This window comes from Phyllostomus hastatus, unplaced genomic scaffold, assembly GCF_019186645.2.
Source record: "Phyllostomus hastatus isolate PE091 unplaced genomic scaffold, TTU_PhHast_1.1 phas_scaffold_114, whole genome shotgun sequence".
Lineage (NCBI taxonomy): Eukaryota > Metazoa > Chordata > Mammalia > Chiroptera > Phyllostomidae > Phyllostomus > Phyllostomus hastatus.
The window spans coordinates 3,411,438-3,429,565 of record NW_025334006.1 but is presented as its reverse complement, the minus strand read 5'-3'; the positions used below and the strand labels follow the sequence as shown (position 1 = coordinate 3,429,565).

At 39.7% G+C, this 18,128-nt stretch overlaps 1 protein-coding gene across 2 annotated transcripts in view; it reads right to left on the bottom strand.

Moving 5' to 3' along the window:
- DGKI (diacylglycerol kinase iota) overlaps window positions 1-18,128 on the bottom strand; it is a 403,697-nt gene that overhangs the window by 141,572 nt on the left and 243,997 nt on the right. For both annotated transcript variants that reach the window (XM_045855648.1, XM_045855646.1), the window contains 3 exons: window positions 15,809-15,882; window positions 14,217-14,328; window positions 2,446-2,645 (listed from right to left, as the gene is read on the bottom strand). In XM_045855648.1, the coding sequence (XP_045711604.1) occupies window positions 2,446-2,645; window positions 14,217-14,328; window positions 15,809-15,882 (386 nt within the window). The remainder of the gene's footprint in view (window positions 1-2,445; window positions 2,646-14,216; window positions 14,329-15,808; window positions 15,883-18,128) is intronic.

The following is an 18,128-nucleotide window of genomic DNA, read 5'->3' as shown; positions in this document are numbered from 1 at the left end:
GCTCCAGGGACAGCAATTGTGTCAGGAGCATGGGAGGAGGAGGAGGAAGAAGGCAATGGTCACAAAGGTCTGTGAAGCTGAGGATGTAGTCGCTAGATGTTCAGAAAGGTCCTTCTAACTAGCCTATTGGAAAAGATATTGTGTGAAGGGCAGCAACCCTGGAAAGAAGGAAGTGAACTATGAGCACACTTCAGCAGTGCCTCTGAGAGGTAACCGACAGGGAGGATGGGGGGATGGTGTGAGATTAAAGACGTGGGGATTCGATGGAAGGTAGATTTCAAAGAAGGCACTGCATGTGTAAAAGCGGAGGTGAGGGAGGGGACTCCAGGGACCAAGGACGTAGTGAATGAGTGGATGGTAGTTCCACTCATTCACATGTGAATGAAAAAGGCTCCCTGGGTGATGAGGAGAGAAAGCAAAAGGAAGAGAGTTAATGAGTCCATGAGCAGTCGCCCATGCAGTCTGAGGTTGCTGAGATATCCAGGTTAAGATCTCAGCTAAGATATTTGAGGCTGAGTCTTCAGTTTTTAGAAGAAACCCATGCTGAAGACAGAAATCTTAGACTCATTAGCTTATCAGTCAGAGATAAAACAAGGTGCTGATGTGATCTCCCAGAAAAAGGGCAAATCCCTGATGAGCACCATCATTCTAGGAGAAGAGGGAGCCCCACCCCTTAAACCTGGAATATCCACAGTTAACTTCCTGTGTGAACGGAAGATAACTCCTTAAAATGAATTGAACAGCTACACTTTCTCACTGAGAAACTCCCCCTCCCCCAACGCACAGAGGATTTTTAACTAAAGTTCTTAAGACAGTTTCAACCAGTTCTCTTCCACGCAAAAGAAGGCAGGCAGATGAAACAGAAGAAACATATAGTCTTAGTAAAAAACATGAAAGGGAGAAAGGAAGACAAAAAGGAAGAAAAGGGAAAGAGGATGGAAAAAATGAAGGAAGGAAATAAAGAAATCTGTTTGAATGATCTCTTTCTGACTTGGCTGCCATAGTGAACTTTAAATAACCATGACTGAAAAGAGAAAATCTTGGCACACTCAGAAGGCAGAAGAAACTTGTTTAAAAAGGTCTTCATGGCCAGGCTGCCCTTGAACTGAAAACTCCACTTAGAAACACAGTGCGAGAAGTTTGATTTCAAAACAAGAATTTCTAGTGCAATAGAAAAAAAAAAGCAATCTAATCTCAGAGGGTGAATAAGATCAGTGGATAAGAGATATTGAACGAGTATTCTATGGTAACTAGGTGTTTTGCTTTCCTTTGAAAATGTGCTATCTATACCAATTTTCTAAAAATACAGTGTTGAATATTGTTTTTCATAAGTAGCCCTATCTAATGTTATTTCTCAACACGGGCTGTCTCAGAAAGAGGGGTGGTCAAGCCTGGCCGTGAGCCAGGGCGCCTGCGTCATTGGTTCCTTCTCCACACTCCTGTAGATTGCTGTACTGACTCAGTAAATATATGGCAAAGCGTGTCCTTGCTTCACAGGCATTAGAGGAAGCCAGCCATTCGGTACAAATAGGTAACCATGCATCACAGGCCACAAACAGGAGGAGCACCTTGAGGGGCCCCCATGGTGACAGAAGAATACCCATAGGTGAGCCCCGAAATGGCCTTACCTTGAGTCGGGTTAGGTATATGGGCATGATACATACTAAAAAAAATGACCCAAATCTCCATCTTTTTCCATCTTTTTTGCCAATGCCAAACAGGCATTTCAATAAAAATTATATTAAAGGATATTAAGAAATAAATATCTAGTCATTATCACCTTATCTCAAGTCAGTTTATCCAAACCCTAAGACAGGAAAGGACCAGGGGGAGAGGGGATGGGGATACACTTTGTTTAAGCATTGCGCTGTGGGTCAGATTAAACCTGGACAACAGGGTGCCACCCAGACCAGCAAACTGCGCTGAAGCGTTAGAGTACATGGGCCCCAGAATGGGAGCATCAGGAAAAGGGCAATTCATCAACAGGCAGGAGGGGATGCCACATGGAGACAGGTGAGCCAGAATCCAGCTCCGCCAACCTCCTGCTGTCGGAGAAACCAGCACCCTCCCAGTGACGTGGGTAAAGAGGAGGCAGACGGCCCGGCTTCTTAAAGCAAAATAAAAACAGCACCCATTTACCTGGATGCATTTTATGGCCCTGAGTCACTCTTAATGATTTCCTGCTGGTCCCAGTAAATGTATGCCCAAGTGGTCAGTGAAGAAGCATCATCAATCTAACATGTAATACAGTAATGGTTTCTAAAGGAAGAATGTGGTCAGTGTGTAATACACGTGAAGAAAAACTGTGAGAGAGACTCAGGAAATGCTGAGTGCCCTGGACTGCTGCTCCTTTCTCAATGCAGTGAGGCCCCACGCATGCACATGCTCTGCGTTCTCCTCTCCGCCATCTTCGTGGTCACGGAGGCGGGCACGGGGCTGACTCACTCATTGAGTAAAGGCATGGACGTCCTCCTCTTGCTCTTCTGCACCATGTTGGCCTGATTCCTCAAGGAGATCCTGATCATAGCCGGCGCCAGCCTGCAGGGCTCTCCATCCACTTGCATGGGGATGGATTTGTAAGTCAGCAGCATGACCTCGCGACACTGGTGCAGCCTTTCCCCGTGGCCCCCGACTTGCAGGGCGGCCTGTAAAAATAAGAGTCAAAAGGAAGCAGGGAGTTAGTTCTTAAGAGTTATTCAGGAAAGCCCAAGTCCACTATAAAGAAGCAAAAGACCTTTCATAGACATATGGGAAGTTGTTACCCATGAGTAAAACAGGAAACCTTGGATAAATCATTAACACAAATAAAGTAAAAATTGTAAGGTTTTGATGAGCTTGACTACAATTTCTCATCGATAGCCACGTTTTGCCTTTATGTGTTGTTCAGCCTTAATTCAATCATGTGAGGTTAATACAAAAGTGTTTTTTTCATTATCCATTCCTGTTAAATAAGCAATGTAAGTAGAACAAAAAGAATATAAAAGAGTTAAAGCACATAGTTTAAAATAGCTTCTAATCTGCAGGTGATCCTTCAACAACACGGGCTTGAACTGTGAGTCCACTTACATGCACTTTTAAATAAATATATTGGAAAGTTTTTTGAAAGATTTTCTTACTACCTTGAGGCAATTGTATCAGTTACACTGGGCTACCATAAAACAATCAAATTGCTGCTTATTTGTTATCAATGCATGAATCATTATACAAATGTATTTTTCACTTTATACTTCTATTTTTGATGTCTAGTATTTAGTAACACATACATCTACAGTATTTTGTATCATATAAGACAATACATTAATGTAGGTAGATGTAAACCTACTGACAGAAGATGTAAACTTACAGTTCGATAAACATAATACTATGAATGTATTTTCCTCATGATTGTATTAATATCATTTTCTTTTCCAGAGTTTACTTTAAATATACATTATATAATACATATGAAGTTTGTCTAGAAAGTACCCAGCCATGTACTATGAAAAATAGAGACATTTATTGAAGAAGATACAAGAAATGCTGTATATAAAACAATGACACCTCAGTCCTCTTCAAAGTAGGTATCTTGGGACCTCACACAGTTCTCTCAATCACCATCAGCTACCCCAACATATTTTCCTGAATCTCATCAACGGTCTGAAATCTCTTCCCTTTCAAAAGTGATTTTAGTTTTGGGAAAAGCCAGAAGTCGCAGGGTACCAAATCTGGGCTATAGGAGGGCTAAGTCACCTGGGTGATTTGATATTTTGCCAAAAAACTCTGCATGAGATGTGATGCATAAACGGGGTGCATGGTCGTGATGAAGCTGCCAGTCACCAGTTGCCCATAGCTGCAGCCTCCTAAATCATCTGAATAGTTTCTGTGGAAGAATGTTCAAGCTTAATGTAAAATGTGATGCAGATTCATTGCTCTACCTGCTCAGTCATTTTCAATGTGAAAGCCACACAGTACACATGCTCACTCCACTGACTAGTACAGTGAAGTCATCACTGTTCACACATGCGCATTCCAGTCTTCTCTCCTTGGCTACCAGGTTACAATGATGTCATGCAAACTGTTCTCATTATATCAACAATGGCTGGACTTTTTCCAGACAGACCTCATATAACATACAAAGTATGTGTTCACTGACTGTTAATGTTATTGGTAAATCTTCCAGTCAACAGTAGGCAATTAATACTTAAGTCTGGAGGGAATCAACAGTGGGGATTGGCACCCCTAACCCCTGTATTGTTCAAGGATAAACGTAAATTATTCTAATAAATATATAATCTGTTATATTTTAAGTGTATTTATATTTATATATGTAGCCCATCTTTGGTTAATTTTCAAACTTCAGCAGGCTTTTCTTTTTTACCTAAAACCTCTTCACAAGCTACTTCTAATCTGAAATGCAAAAGAATATGAAGTCAATTAAAAATACCCTGAAAAACAAAGCAGTTTTGAGGATCACAGTCAAACACAGTAAGAGCTCAGTGCTGGTTTGTATCTCTCGGTGGACACATGTTCTCCCGGGTACACCCAGTGAGTAGGCCTGCTGTGCCATGAGCTTGGATGTATACTTAAGCAGGTGCTGCTAAATAGCTTTCTAATAAGGTTATATCACAATGCATTTTGAGTATCAATTAATTTATAATTATGTAAACTTTAAAAAGGAGTCAAATACTAACTCTACCCCCAAATCTTTAAAAAAAAGTACTTAAAAAAAAGAAAAATATACATACTACCAGCTTTTTTCAATGTGGCTCATCTCTATGAATGAGGGAGAAACCTTGTTAACAGATTTGCGAAGTCAACTTCCACTTATTTGGCTGCCAGATATTTGTGTCTGAATTATTTCTGCACTTGCAATAATTTGAACAGTAGGAACCTGATTATAAATCCAAAGAGAAAATGGATACAGAAGAACAGAATGGGGGAAAAATAGAATAAAAACTCAAAAGTGAAGAACTTATCAAACTCCTTCCATGTTAAAGCATGCAATTACATTCTCTACATACTTTTTTTTTTCAATCAGTGGGAGAATAAGAAAGAAAAATGCAGTGAGAATTTACTAAAATTCCTTTTGGCCTATTACCTGACCTTCTGTTATTCAGCTAAAAGTTTTTTCTGGCTGTACTTGAACAATTCATTGAAGTTCATGTATGGATTGGAGCCACTACCTCATCTCCAGACCTTTTCCCTTATATTTTCCTTGTCTCCTACTTCTCAGCCCAATAGTTATCTGACAAAACTGTATCTCTCCATCCACAAAAGAAAGTCCCACTTATTTCTTTTTATTCCAATCTAGACTAGGCCTAATGACAAATAAAGATGCAGAATGCACTAGATAAGAACTTATTCCTCTGGGTTTAAAAATACTGAAATTGCCCCAATACTTCGCAACCTCTTGGAACCAGAAGGTATGCACAGTACTGTAGAGCACATGTAAGCCATATTCTCAGCCTCACGGTAGAACAACAGCCAATACCACAACCAAAGAAGTAAATAGCTGTCGAGAGCAGCCCCGTTGGCATTTCAGAATCAATCTAAGATCACTGCACAGACACAAAAGGAATTATGCGAGTTAGCTGTTCAAGATAGACAGCTCTAGTATTCTTAGTAGAGCGACATTAAATTATTTTTGAAACAAGTTCAAAGTAAATTTTAAAAAATATTTTATTTATTTTTAGACAGAGGGGAAAGGAAGGAGAAAGAGAGAAACATCAATGTGTGGTTGCTTCTCGAGCGCCCCCTATTGGGGACCTGGCCCACAACCCAGGCATGTGCCCTGATGGGGCATTGAACTGACAACCCTTTGGTTTGCAGGCTGGCACTCAATCCACTGAGCCACACCAGCCAGGGCTAAAAGTAAATTTTTAAAAATATTTATAAGAAATAGTTATTTTTCATCACTCAGATTGGTCTAGGCATAACATGCCACCATTTGCTAGGATGAATCATTCACTGATAATAATACATTGCTTCATTAGTAACAGCCACTCAATGATCTGTTCAACCTAGCATGCGTTCTTCTTACGAAACCTCCCAATGTTGCCTGCCTGGGAGCACAGGACTAGAGAGGAAAACAAAGCCAGCCCCTGAGCTCACTGCATCCTTTACCTTTTGCTCTCAGACCCTAACTTTCCTTCACCCCGCAGGAATGCTCGAGATTTTCTGTCTTTCCACACTACACTCCTCCCTGGCACACTCTCCTCCATCTCCCTTCAGGCTGTACCCTCCTCACCACTCAAGTCCTCATTCTGCTTGCTGTCAGATAAAAAGGGTGGACAGTCCCGGGATGGGGGAGGAGAAGGGAAGCAAGGGTGAGTCCTCCTCTCCTTCCTTTTTCACCACTGCTGACAGCCTCCGATTCCAGCCTCACTCCTGTAACAAAATGCCCAAGGCAGGAATCAGTGACCCGGGGAACAAGCAAGGGAAATAGTCACCGATACTAAAATCTCGGTTGTTTTCTTTTTTATGACTAACACCATAGTCTTATGAGACTAAGCAATAAAAAAATAGAAAACAAAACTATTTTTTATTTAAAAATCCAATGAACAAAAGAAGATAGCTAAAGATATAATCAAGTTTAACAGGACTGAAAATAAATCATTGTAATCTCATCACAGTGTGGTTTAAGTGATAAAAACCATATCATTATCTGAAAAATGCAGGAAGAAATAATAAAGTTCAGTGTCTTATAGGATAGAAAGCTGTTGGAAAGCTAGAAATATAAAGTGACTTTTTTTAAGTGATAAAAGTCATCTACCAAACATACAGATAAAATATTACTCAAAGTAAAAAAAGTTTAGAAGCATTCCTTCAAGGGACAAAGTTAATCACCAGCAATAAAAGTTTTTACCATAATATTGGAGGTCTTGAACAATAAAGTAAGGAAATAAAAGTATGGATTGCAGTATGAAGGAAGGAACGAAAAAAAGTAAGGAAATTGTAGTATGGATTTTACTTAATATGGTTTCCTGTATGTTTAAAAACATAGCAATAATTTTTATGCACTGGCCCTTTAAGTGGCTCTTTGCCATCATAAATCAACAAACAACAAAGGTTGGCAAGGTTGTGGAGAAAAGGGAACCCTAGTGCGCTGTTGGTGGGAATGCAGACTGGTGCAGCCACTGTGGAAAACAGTATGGAATTTCCTCAAAAACTAAAAATGGAACTGCCTTTTGACCCAGCAATTCCACTGCTGGGATTACGCCCTAAGAATCCTGAAACATCAATTCAAAAGAACCTATGCACCCCAATGTTCATAGCAGCACAATTTACAATAGTCAGGTGCTGGAAACAGCCTATGTGCCCATCAGTAAATGAGTGGATCAAAAAACTATGGTACATTTACACAATGGGATTCTACGGAGCAGAAAGAAAGAAGGAGCTCCTACCCTTCAGGACAGCATGGATGGAACTGGAGAGTATTATGCTTAGTGAAATAAGCCAGGCAGTGGAAGACAAACACCATATGATCTCACTTATTATTGGAACCTCATTAACAAAACAAACAAGCAAGCAAAATATAACAGAGACCCAAAGTACAAAGAACTTTGTAGCACAAAGTTCTACATAAATAAAGAACAACCTGACAGTGACCAGAGGGGAGGAGAGAGGGAGATAATGGGGGAAAGAAGGGGAAGGATCACCAAGGAACATGTAACAAAGACCCATGGACAAGAACAATGGTGTGGGGGTAGGATCGAGAGTGGGAGGTGGGGGTGGGTAGGGCAGGGGAGAGTAATGGGGGAAAATGAGGACAACTGTAATTGAACAACAATAAAAAATAAAATAAAATAAAATAAAAACCAAAATAAAAACAGAAATAAAAAATTGGAAGGAAATATATCAAAGTATTAATATTTAATTATGAATAATGTGATGATGACATATTTTTACTTTTAGCTCTTATACTTCTGTTTATACCAGCAAACTAAGTAAACATTTAGTGTTACTTTTTCTTAAAAAAAAAAGTTGCGTTCTCTGGCATGCATACAACTTCAACCCTGGAATTCCTCCATGTAATTTTTCTCTTTGAATAACCTTTTGCTTTTCTAATTCATAAATATAAAAGAGCCTACATATTTTAATTTCAATTAACCAAAAGAAAGCTGGCTATGCATTCTTTAAAGTTTAGGAGACTGAAATCCTTGGATTTCAACTGCATAGAAAATGAGGCTGCCGATTCTCAGTCTGAATAACGCTTTGAACTGTCTTGAAAAGTTTGAAATTATTTTGAAATAGACTCAGCATGAAAGGACCTTCACAGTTATAATGGCAGAAAATTGTGGCAGAAAAAAATACAAATTACAATGTCTGATTATGGCCTGTGTAGAATCTAAAAAGGTAATCACATTACCAAGCACCAAATGAAGAGCCGTCTTAATTAGCAGGAATGCATATCAACCAGTAAAGTGAATTGAAGACTTCTGCTTTGAAATTTTCAATTACAAGATGAAGAGCCTAAAAGAAACAATCTTTTTTGCCATTCCAGTAATCCTATTTTAAATCTCTCTTAAAGTGCTACTCTGAATATTTTAAATACACAAAACACATGCATATACCCAAATAACTACCTTCTTCTGTTTATATAATCATCTTATACAGATGTATGAGTTTTCAAATAATTTACCTTTTTAGAAGTATAATCAATATAATAGTTTCAAGAAATGTGGAATTAAAAGACTGAAAATAAAATTATTTCATCTTGAATAAAAAAAGAATAATGTATTACTCTAGGAGTCCTGAGGTAAAACTTGTATAAAAATATAGAACTAGATGCCAACATTATTTACAGAGCACAGGATGCTCCAGACCCTACCACATAAACCATTACATTTCACTCGGCTTTTCCTGGGGAGAAAGTTTCGTTACCTTGGAAGCAATCTAGAGTCTCTAGTAGCTGAGATTCAATCACACATTTGATTCTAGCTAGTATGCATGTATTACATTATTCATATCCTGTAAAGAGAAAAAACAATTGACATAATTTAAAGGTTCCATTTTCTCTTTACCAACTCTCATCTACTATTATTTTTCTCCCTTTCTTACTAATAATAGGATGAGAGAGAGGGGGATTTGATAGACCCCCGGCAAAACACTCTCCCCCAACCAGGAGGCGTCTTCTGAGCTCAAAACATGTATTTCAAATTGTCATTTTCTCTGTCTCCTTAGATGTCTCACAGGGATTTTAAATTTAACTTACATAAAACAGAGTTCATTTTTGGCAAAATTATCTTTCTTCTATATTTTCTACCTTATTTAATATAGTCACCGTTTACCTAATGGCCTATGCTTGGCACCTCGATTTATTTATATCCTTTCCCATCCTTCACAATAAAACACTGACACGCAGGTGACCACCTTTCTAAACCACCGAGCCAATCCTGTCTCACACCATCTCCCTCAACCCACCTATTTACAGTTTAAAAAGCAAAACAAAATGGGCAGAGGACCTGAACAGACACTTCTCCCAAGAAGACATACACATGACCAATAGGTACATAAAAAGATACTCAGCTTCACTAGCTATTAGGGAATGCAAATCAAAACTGCAGTGAGATACCGCCTCACACCTGTTATCAACAAGACAGGTAATAACAAGTGTTGGAGAGATTGTGGAGAAAAAGGAACACTCATTCACTGCTGGTGGGAATGTAGACTGGTACAGCCACTATGGAAAACGGTATGGAAGTTCCTCAAAAATTAAGAATGCAGTTTCCATACCCAGCAACCCCTCTTCTGGGTATCCACCCCCAAAATTTGAAGACATTTATTTGCAAATACATATGCACCTCCATGTTCACTGCAGCATTCTTCATGGTGACCAAGACATGGAGACAACCAAAGTGACCTTCGATAGATGAGCAGGTAAAGGAGATGTGATACAACATACACAATGGAATACTACTCGGCCATGGAAAAGATGAAGTACCACCTTTTGTGACAATGTGGTTGGATCTTGAGAATATCATGCTAGGGGAAATAAGTCAGACAGAAAAAGTCAAGAGCCGTATAACTTGACTCACTTGTGGGATATAAAACTGAAAGCAGCAAATGAACAAACAGGACAAACCAAAAGTCATAGACACAAGACATCAGAGGGGGGAGGGGCTGGGGGTATTGAAGTGTTAGGGGGTCAAGTGTACGGTGGCGGAAGGAGACTTGACTTTGGGTGGCGAACACACAATGCAGTATACAGATGATGTATCATAGAACTGTACACTTGAAACATAATTTTATTAACTTCCGTCATCCCCATAAATTTAATAAAAAACTACTATTTCTACCCTGTCTCCATTTCCGGGCCTTCACTCACCATGTGACAGTCACTCTGAACCACTATGGGCAGTGCTGGCACATGACGCCTCCTAGGAAGAGGCCATTGACACTCTCCCCTGGAGACCCCCGCCTCCTCTGTGAAACCTTTGCTGATGTCCCCATTTTAGACACACATCCTCACACACGCCTTTTTCCTCGAATTTATTACATCAGACTGTGGTTGCTTGTTTACTTCTTCGTCTACCCCACAACACCAAACTGTGGGCACCCTGAGAACTGTGGACATTCATTTTGGTTTATTTCATAACTATTTTGCCTAAAAGAGTGTCATTTGTAGATTCAGTAAAGTATTCGTGGGTTCAACAAATATTTAATAGATACTTAATGGCTGATATTAAATGAATAAAGCAGTGGGACATTTTAAATAGAAAGTATTACCTTGAATTTCCAAAAGTCTGATTAATTAGAGACCATCCATATTGCCCCTATTTTGCATTCGCTGCATGACCTTTAATGAGTTATATTGAGTTATATAGCATCACTTCTACTGCATTCACGAGGAGGGTACATAACCTAAACTCTTGATGGGAGAGTGGCCTAAATTCAAGGCCATTCTAAAACCATGGTAACTATCAGAGGATGCTAATGAACTAACTTATTACATTGAAAATGCACCAATAAAGAAAAAGATCACTAGTTCTGCTTCTCTGACACAAACTGTACAAAAAAGTAACAAAAGAATAAGAGAATATCCCCGTTATAGAAATATCCCAGTCAATACTCGAGGAAGGCTAAAATTAAAATATCACCATGTTCCAACCCCCAGTGAATCCTGAATCCAGACACTGATCATCAAAGACTATTTTTAAAAAAAGAGAGACAACCCAGCATTACCTATCTTATTTTGGAAGAAGAAAACACTACCTCCAAACTCGATTTGGAGGAAAAAATGTCTGATTCATCTCGATCCAACTATTAACTTGGAAGCAGGAAGAGAGAACATGTTAATTGATACCTCGGGGACGTTATCAGCACAATTCAGACTCAGGGAAACTTTACAAGATAGTCTGGTTTCTTCCAGAAATAAATGGGGAGAAAAGAGACGGATGGGGACTTCAGAGTCGTATCAACCAATCACAACCAATGAATGTTATTTGGATCCTGATTCAAACAGAGCATAAAAAAGCATGAAGCATTTGCAAGACAACTGGAAATTTGAGCACCGAGTAGATATTTAGTGATATTCACATGCTACTGTTTTAATTTTTTAGAGAAGCTGATGTGATTGTGTTCATAAAAGAAAGCCGTATGTTTTTAAAACATATTTTAAAATCTTGACAGATGAAATGATATAATGTCTGATTTTTTTTCAAAATATCATGAGGAAGTCATAGGCAGGGACAGATACAAGATTGTCATGAGTTGGTAACTACAGAAGCATGAGGGTTTGACGTATTATTTCATCTTTGTTCACGTTAAACTTTTTCCATAACAAATATTTAAAAAGTATACTTTACTCAATCCCCAGGGACCCTGAAGCAAAGTCAAAACCCCTAGATAAATTCTCCAAGCACTGCATGACCTGGCCCAGGCCAGCCTCCTCAGCACCGTCTGTCCCTGTCCCCACATATACACTGTATGGAACTCCTTATAGAGCCAGTGCCCACAGAGGACTATGATCTCTCATGCTTCCAAATGTACGTCAGTTTCCATTTTTCTGGAATGCCAAGTCCCATTCTTCTTCTCCTGGCAACATTCATTCATTCTGTCATGTTCCTCATTGCCAACCTCAGGAACCGGGCTCTCCGCTGTGAACTGGAGAAGGAGGCCTTGGAGTGATGGATGGCTACCATGTGCCTCTCCCAGTCGGCACTCCACCATTCCGGGCCCTGTTTCTGTCCCTGTGAGGCTGACCCATTTACACTGTATCAGTGGTTCTCTTGTCCTCTAGCTTCCGCGTAGACTTACCCAGACAGAAGTCCCAGCAGAAGGGCAAGAGGACAAGGAGAGCGAGGTCACTGTAATTCTGTCCCCAGCTTCCTCCCTGCCAGGGTGGCACTGGCTGGCTGCTTCCACTGAGTAACCACTACTCCAATCAGGGGGCCTTGCCAAATAGGTCTCTTTCTGGTACAGGTGACCGGTAATCTGCCTTTGCACCTTCGACTCAGGAATACAATGCCATCCATTGTTGCTTCTCATAAACCTGGCGCAGTTTGTAGCATCCCTCGATTAAACTCTCCTCTCATTACCCTGTTTCAGTCTGCTTTCTATTTCCTGTGCAGATGCTCATGAAACAATTGTAAGCAAAAAACAACCCAAACCTAAAATGACTATAAAAAGAGCCAGACACAAATATGGACTGAAAAGTTATAGAAGATGGAAAATAAAAAACATTTGAGAGAGAGAGAAAGAGAGAGAGAGAGAGAGAGAGAGCGCGTGCATATGCAAGGGCCCTGTGGTGCAAAAGCAGAAAGGGATGTTCAAAGCTCTGTTTGACTTCAGAGGCTACCTGAGCAAGAAAGCAAAGAGGGCAACAGGAAAGGCTGGAGAGTCCAAGAGAAACTCAATCTTGCAGGGCCAAGTCAAGATTTAGGCTTCGATCCTGAGAGCAATGGGGAAGTGTCCAGGATTCTCCCTGCCCTCCCAGACCTGGGTAAGCAATCGCCTTCTCTTAGTTATTTATTCCCTGGCAGGTTTCTGCCACACAGTTGGGGCTAGGAAGCTCTGGACATGGTACACACTCAATCCATGTTCACTGCAGCCAAGTAAAACACACATGGCCAGGTTTGGTCGCCTCCAAGAATTTGTCCTTGCACATGAACTTCTTGAACTTATTCCTACTTGCTCTTGGTTGAGTCTTCTCCTAGAATTAACATAAAGATCTTTGGAGAGAAAGAGCTGTGCATGAGCTACAATCCTTAAAATTAGATCAATCCCAGACCGATCATTGACACTTAAAAACCGTTTCATTCTAAAGATGGCAGCTTTAACGAGCGACGTGACTGTCTCTGGTGAAGGACGCTGTTGCTGTAGTCACAAGAGATAATTCTCTTAAATCGCAGCATTTTGAGGTGATTAGAATCCATGAGATGAGTGAAAAAGAGGGCTGTTCTCGGTTGTTTAGAACAAGAAATACGACCTTCTTGCTTTCAGGCATGAGGTATAGCACAAACCAAGTGCTATCCAACAGTTGCAAGCAGAATTTTATTTTAATTTGCTTTATAAACTAAGGTAGCCTCACAGGGACAGAAGCAGGGCCCAGAATGGTGTGGCCTGATTTCTACACAATATAATGAAGCATAATTTTTTCTTTAGTTTTTTTGTTATAATAAGCATAATTTTAATTGGTCTCCTCATCATTCAATAAGTTGAACTACGTGCTAAAACCTGCTTGAAATTCCACTTACACTATACACATTTACTTTTTATGCAAGCAAACAAAATGAAAATATGAGGTGATCTCAATACTGTGAAAAGTGCATATTCATTAATGTCACAAAAATGATGTCATTCTATATTCAGGAATTGTGTGATAATGGAGGCACAGTCTTATGCTTAAAAAGACAACTTTGAAGATAAATGCAAATGACCACTTTCTCGTTCACCTAAAAATATCAAATGGCAAGGTTTGGGCACCATGCCAGGATTTGTCTGCGGCATATGCTTTTTAATTAATGTGAACACTTTGCATTTTAATTCTGGTAGAAAATTAATCAGGAAAATTAACAAAGAATATTTCTTTTTGAAGCTCAAATAAATATGCGTCAATATTCTTGGTGACATAAAGTGTTAATTTTTGCTATTGTTTTCTGCACGCACCTCTTCATTGCATTAAGACTGTACATCGATAAGGCAGGAGAGACATTATGTCAAAGTCATGTGAAGGGGAAAAACTCTAACTGTGGCTAAAATACATTTTATTTTACTAAAAGAGCTGCATCGCTCACCAAAGAGGCCATGGTGAATCCAATGACTTCAATATAACCGTCGTCGTGGCGCTGAGGTTCAAAATCATGGTGATCCCCGGGGTTCCCCCAGGGCATTGTGCCAGCACAATATCTGCAGCATAAAATTAAGAACAGCATTAAATTTATTCAGCTCCTCTCACAATGATCATTGGAGATTGACTTATAGTTAGTTCAAAGGTTTATTTCACATGAGAACAGTTTTCTGTTTGGGGGGCACACCTTCCAAAGAAAAGGGAAATGGACTCATCATCATCTCTAAAACGTCAGTCTGTGAAAACAAGCCATGAGGTTACAGCAGAAGCATTCCCCGGTGCCCAACTGTCTCTTAATTCATTGTTTATCAACGCATCCCCCTCTGGTTCATGTACGTCAGCTTTCCGTGGTGGGCCATGCGTCCTCAATGGTCAGCTTCAGAATCTGGTCTTGGAGGAGGACAGAGGCATGCCAGCCAGTATCCAAAGGAGAGAGCACTGGGTGGGCAAGCAGTGAATGCTATATAACTAAGAGAAGCAGCACCCACAGCACAAGGAAAAGGTAACTGAAGAAGAAAGAAAGAGTGAGGAAGGGATTTAAAAAGAGACGATGTGAGAAAGGGAAGGGAAGATAAAGGAAATTCGAGAAGTAGAGGAACAGGAATCCAGAGGGGGTTAGAGACAGGGGCAAGATGAAAAAGAGATATGTAAAGAAAGAAGGAAGAAAATTAAAGAAAGTTCATGTTCCCTGAGACTTGAGGTCTCCTGCTTAAAACAACTAAGACGAAAACACTTCTGGAGTAGGACTGGAAGTAACTACACTGAGCACTGCCGAAAGTAATCAGGAGGCTCTAATAGGCTTTTCCTAGCCACAGATTTACATACACTTCTCATTTTTCATTAAATTCAGTCTAAACAGAACTTATTGCCCAAGTTTGTGCCTGAGTTATCTGGTTTGCAACTAACAGAGGGTCACAGAGCCATCCCTTCCAGAATCTTGGCTTGGGAGCCTGGACTTGGATTTCATGCCACGGAGAGAATGTGCTTATTCTGAGACTGCATTAATCTTAAATACCCCTTTCTCCCGAGGTATGTAATGATACCAAGAGAGCTGACACCCTAGCTAGGAAATCCTATTCTAATTGATCCTATTTTTTCAAAGCAATCATCTGGCAATGATTTTGAATGAATTCCATACTAAAATCAGGCTGCATGGTTTCCTAACAGCCTTCAGGAAACTGAGAACAGGAATTTATTCAAGTCTATCATGTTTGGGGGTTGGGGGATCAGTAATTTGAGAATGCAATTAAAATGTTCTAGTCCAGAGGGGTGCATGGAGTACTTAAGGATAGATAAGTGTAGACCATGCATGCTATATCATATTTTAAAAATTCCAAATAATAAAAACCACCTACCACAGAGAATATTAAATAAACCAAGCATGAGAACACAATTCTCAGACCTGGAAAATCTCTACTAAGCCACTGATACAAAGGATTTGCCTTGTTTGTACCTGGAAATTTTCTATAATGAAAGCACATAACCTTAAGTCAAACAGAATTCACATCAAACCAAAGAAACAAGATGAACAGAGCTTACCTGGGTATATTTAAAAATACTATACACTGGAACTTCAATTCCTGAATCTTTGGGGTGAGATCTGTTCCATCACACTGAAACAATCAAAGCAGGAAAAAAACAAAGGTTTTGAAGTAAGCACAAGTCTAAAAAAAATGACTGGAGATAATGGGTTGACAATAGTATATACCAAGTTCTTCCCCTTGCCCCCCACCCCAGCTTAAGTTAATGCCCATTACTATCACAGTTGAAAATTTATTCTGGTTATAGCTTTACCAGTCCCAGGAAGTACCATCATTCTTCACCTTAGATTATTATTAGATATTTAGGCTTGTAGTACTAACATTAAAGGATTTAGAAATGCTTAAAATACTAAAAAGAACAATGCCTCAAGTTGGGACAGCGACCCCTAGCACAGCTCTCTGATTCAAACAGTCATGAGTATAATGATTTGCTCTGTTTGGTTTCTGAGATTAATTTTTTTATTTTGAAAATGTTAAACATGTTGAAAACTGTTTAAAGGAATATATACTGGAAGCTTTTCAGAACCTATTATAAATTAGTGTTATCTCTATCAGTAATTTGCTCTGATAAAGTTAACCTCTTACAGAGTTTGACTGGTCTTCCGAGATCACGTGCTTTCCGGGACTCTGAACTTGACCCTGCGTCTTGAGGGCCACAGGCTGGCTTAGCCCTCAAACCTTTCTGTGTGGCTTCCCTCATCTCTAGTGCTTTCCTCAAGATTATCCTCTGACTAATCAAAAAAAAAAACAAAAAACCAAAAACGCTTTTCTTTCCCCTTCTCACGTATCGCCGGTAACAAAAATCAAAAGGAGAAATCTATAGTCAAGACTATAGACGTCTCAGCGTCAAAGGCATAAAGCCTGCTTTTATATTCGCTCCCTTCACACCCCCGTCACCAAATTCCCCCCATTATCTTCTCCTTCGGAGACAGCGGTGAAACATGTCAACCTCTGCAAATTTTTAAAAATCTGCTTAGAAGCCGTTTCCGTTGAAGAACAATGATTCTGCCGGCCGTCAAGGGGACCTCCTTTTCCCTGCCGATCTTACTGCAGCTGAATGTTCCTGAGCATTCCCAAAATGTGCTTCCAGGAAATCTTACAGCCCTACATAAAGTATTTTAAAATGTTACTTAGACAGGAATCATACTGTAGACGTTGACTGGGGTATTTTTACAATATTCTTGCATACTAAGCAAACGTGAAGTCTCCAATTTATTTGAGGACTGGAAATGAGTTGATGGATGACTACGCCAGTGAAGAAGAAATGTAGGCATCTTAACTATCTACACTGAGTGTTGTGAGCAGCTCAAACTTAAAAAAAAGAATGTGATACATTAATAGCATGCAAAGTAGTATTTCTGCCTTCCAGGAAAAAAAAAACCCTGTAATTAACATTATTGCATTTAAAACAAATAACTTTTTAAATTTTCAACTTTTTTCTCCTGGGAAACATATCCATGATTCTGGGAAGTCATCAACTTCTTTGAGGTTTGGACGTCTTACAATGCACTGTGTTTTACACAGTTTTGTTACATTTTCCTGCATTTAAACTTTACAACTCTTTAGAGCTGCAGTTTTCAACTCTTTCCTTACTTCACATAAAAGGAGAAGACCTACATGCAAACTATGTTGCTGTGCAGAAGCTCACATACCGATGTCAATACAATAAAAAGAAAACACCGAAGTGGGGCAGACAACGCTGTACGTAGGTTTGTGTTACCGTCCTCTTCTCTTCGGTGTCCCATCCATACCCACGTTTTACGTCTACGTGAGAGATCATTATCTGTGACCTCAGAAACACTGACTTCAGCCTTGGCAAAGCAAGGTGCTCTGTTGTGTTACATACATCTCAATGCTCTAGCTAACTTTCCAGCCTTCCTATCTCATGCTCCAGAAAACATACAGTGATGTCATTGTAGAAATATCCTTGTGTCCGTCTGTGCCACAGCACCACGGTCAGTAATTGTTGCTTCAAAAACATGTCTCGCTATGCCTGTTTTAAATGAAGGCAGTCAACTTTTGTGGAAGGTTCAGTGATTTCCCCAAAGTCATATATACCTCATGCGGGTAGACCCACGACTAAATTCCAAATGTCCAGGCTTACTTTCTGATGGTTTTTCTCCTTGTAAAAAAGGATATGATTACATAGAGCAATCCACCTGAAATATTACACGTACTGACTGATGTTAAATCTTTTTTAGTTATTTGGCTGCCATGTTGGCTTCTCTGCACCTTTTAATCCAAGCTACACAGCCGTTCTTGCATGAAACATTTATCATCGAGAGGACTGCCAGAGGGGGAGAAGCACTCTGTAGGTT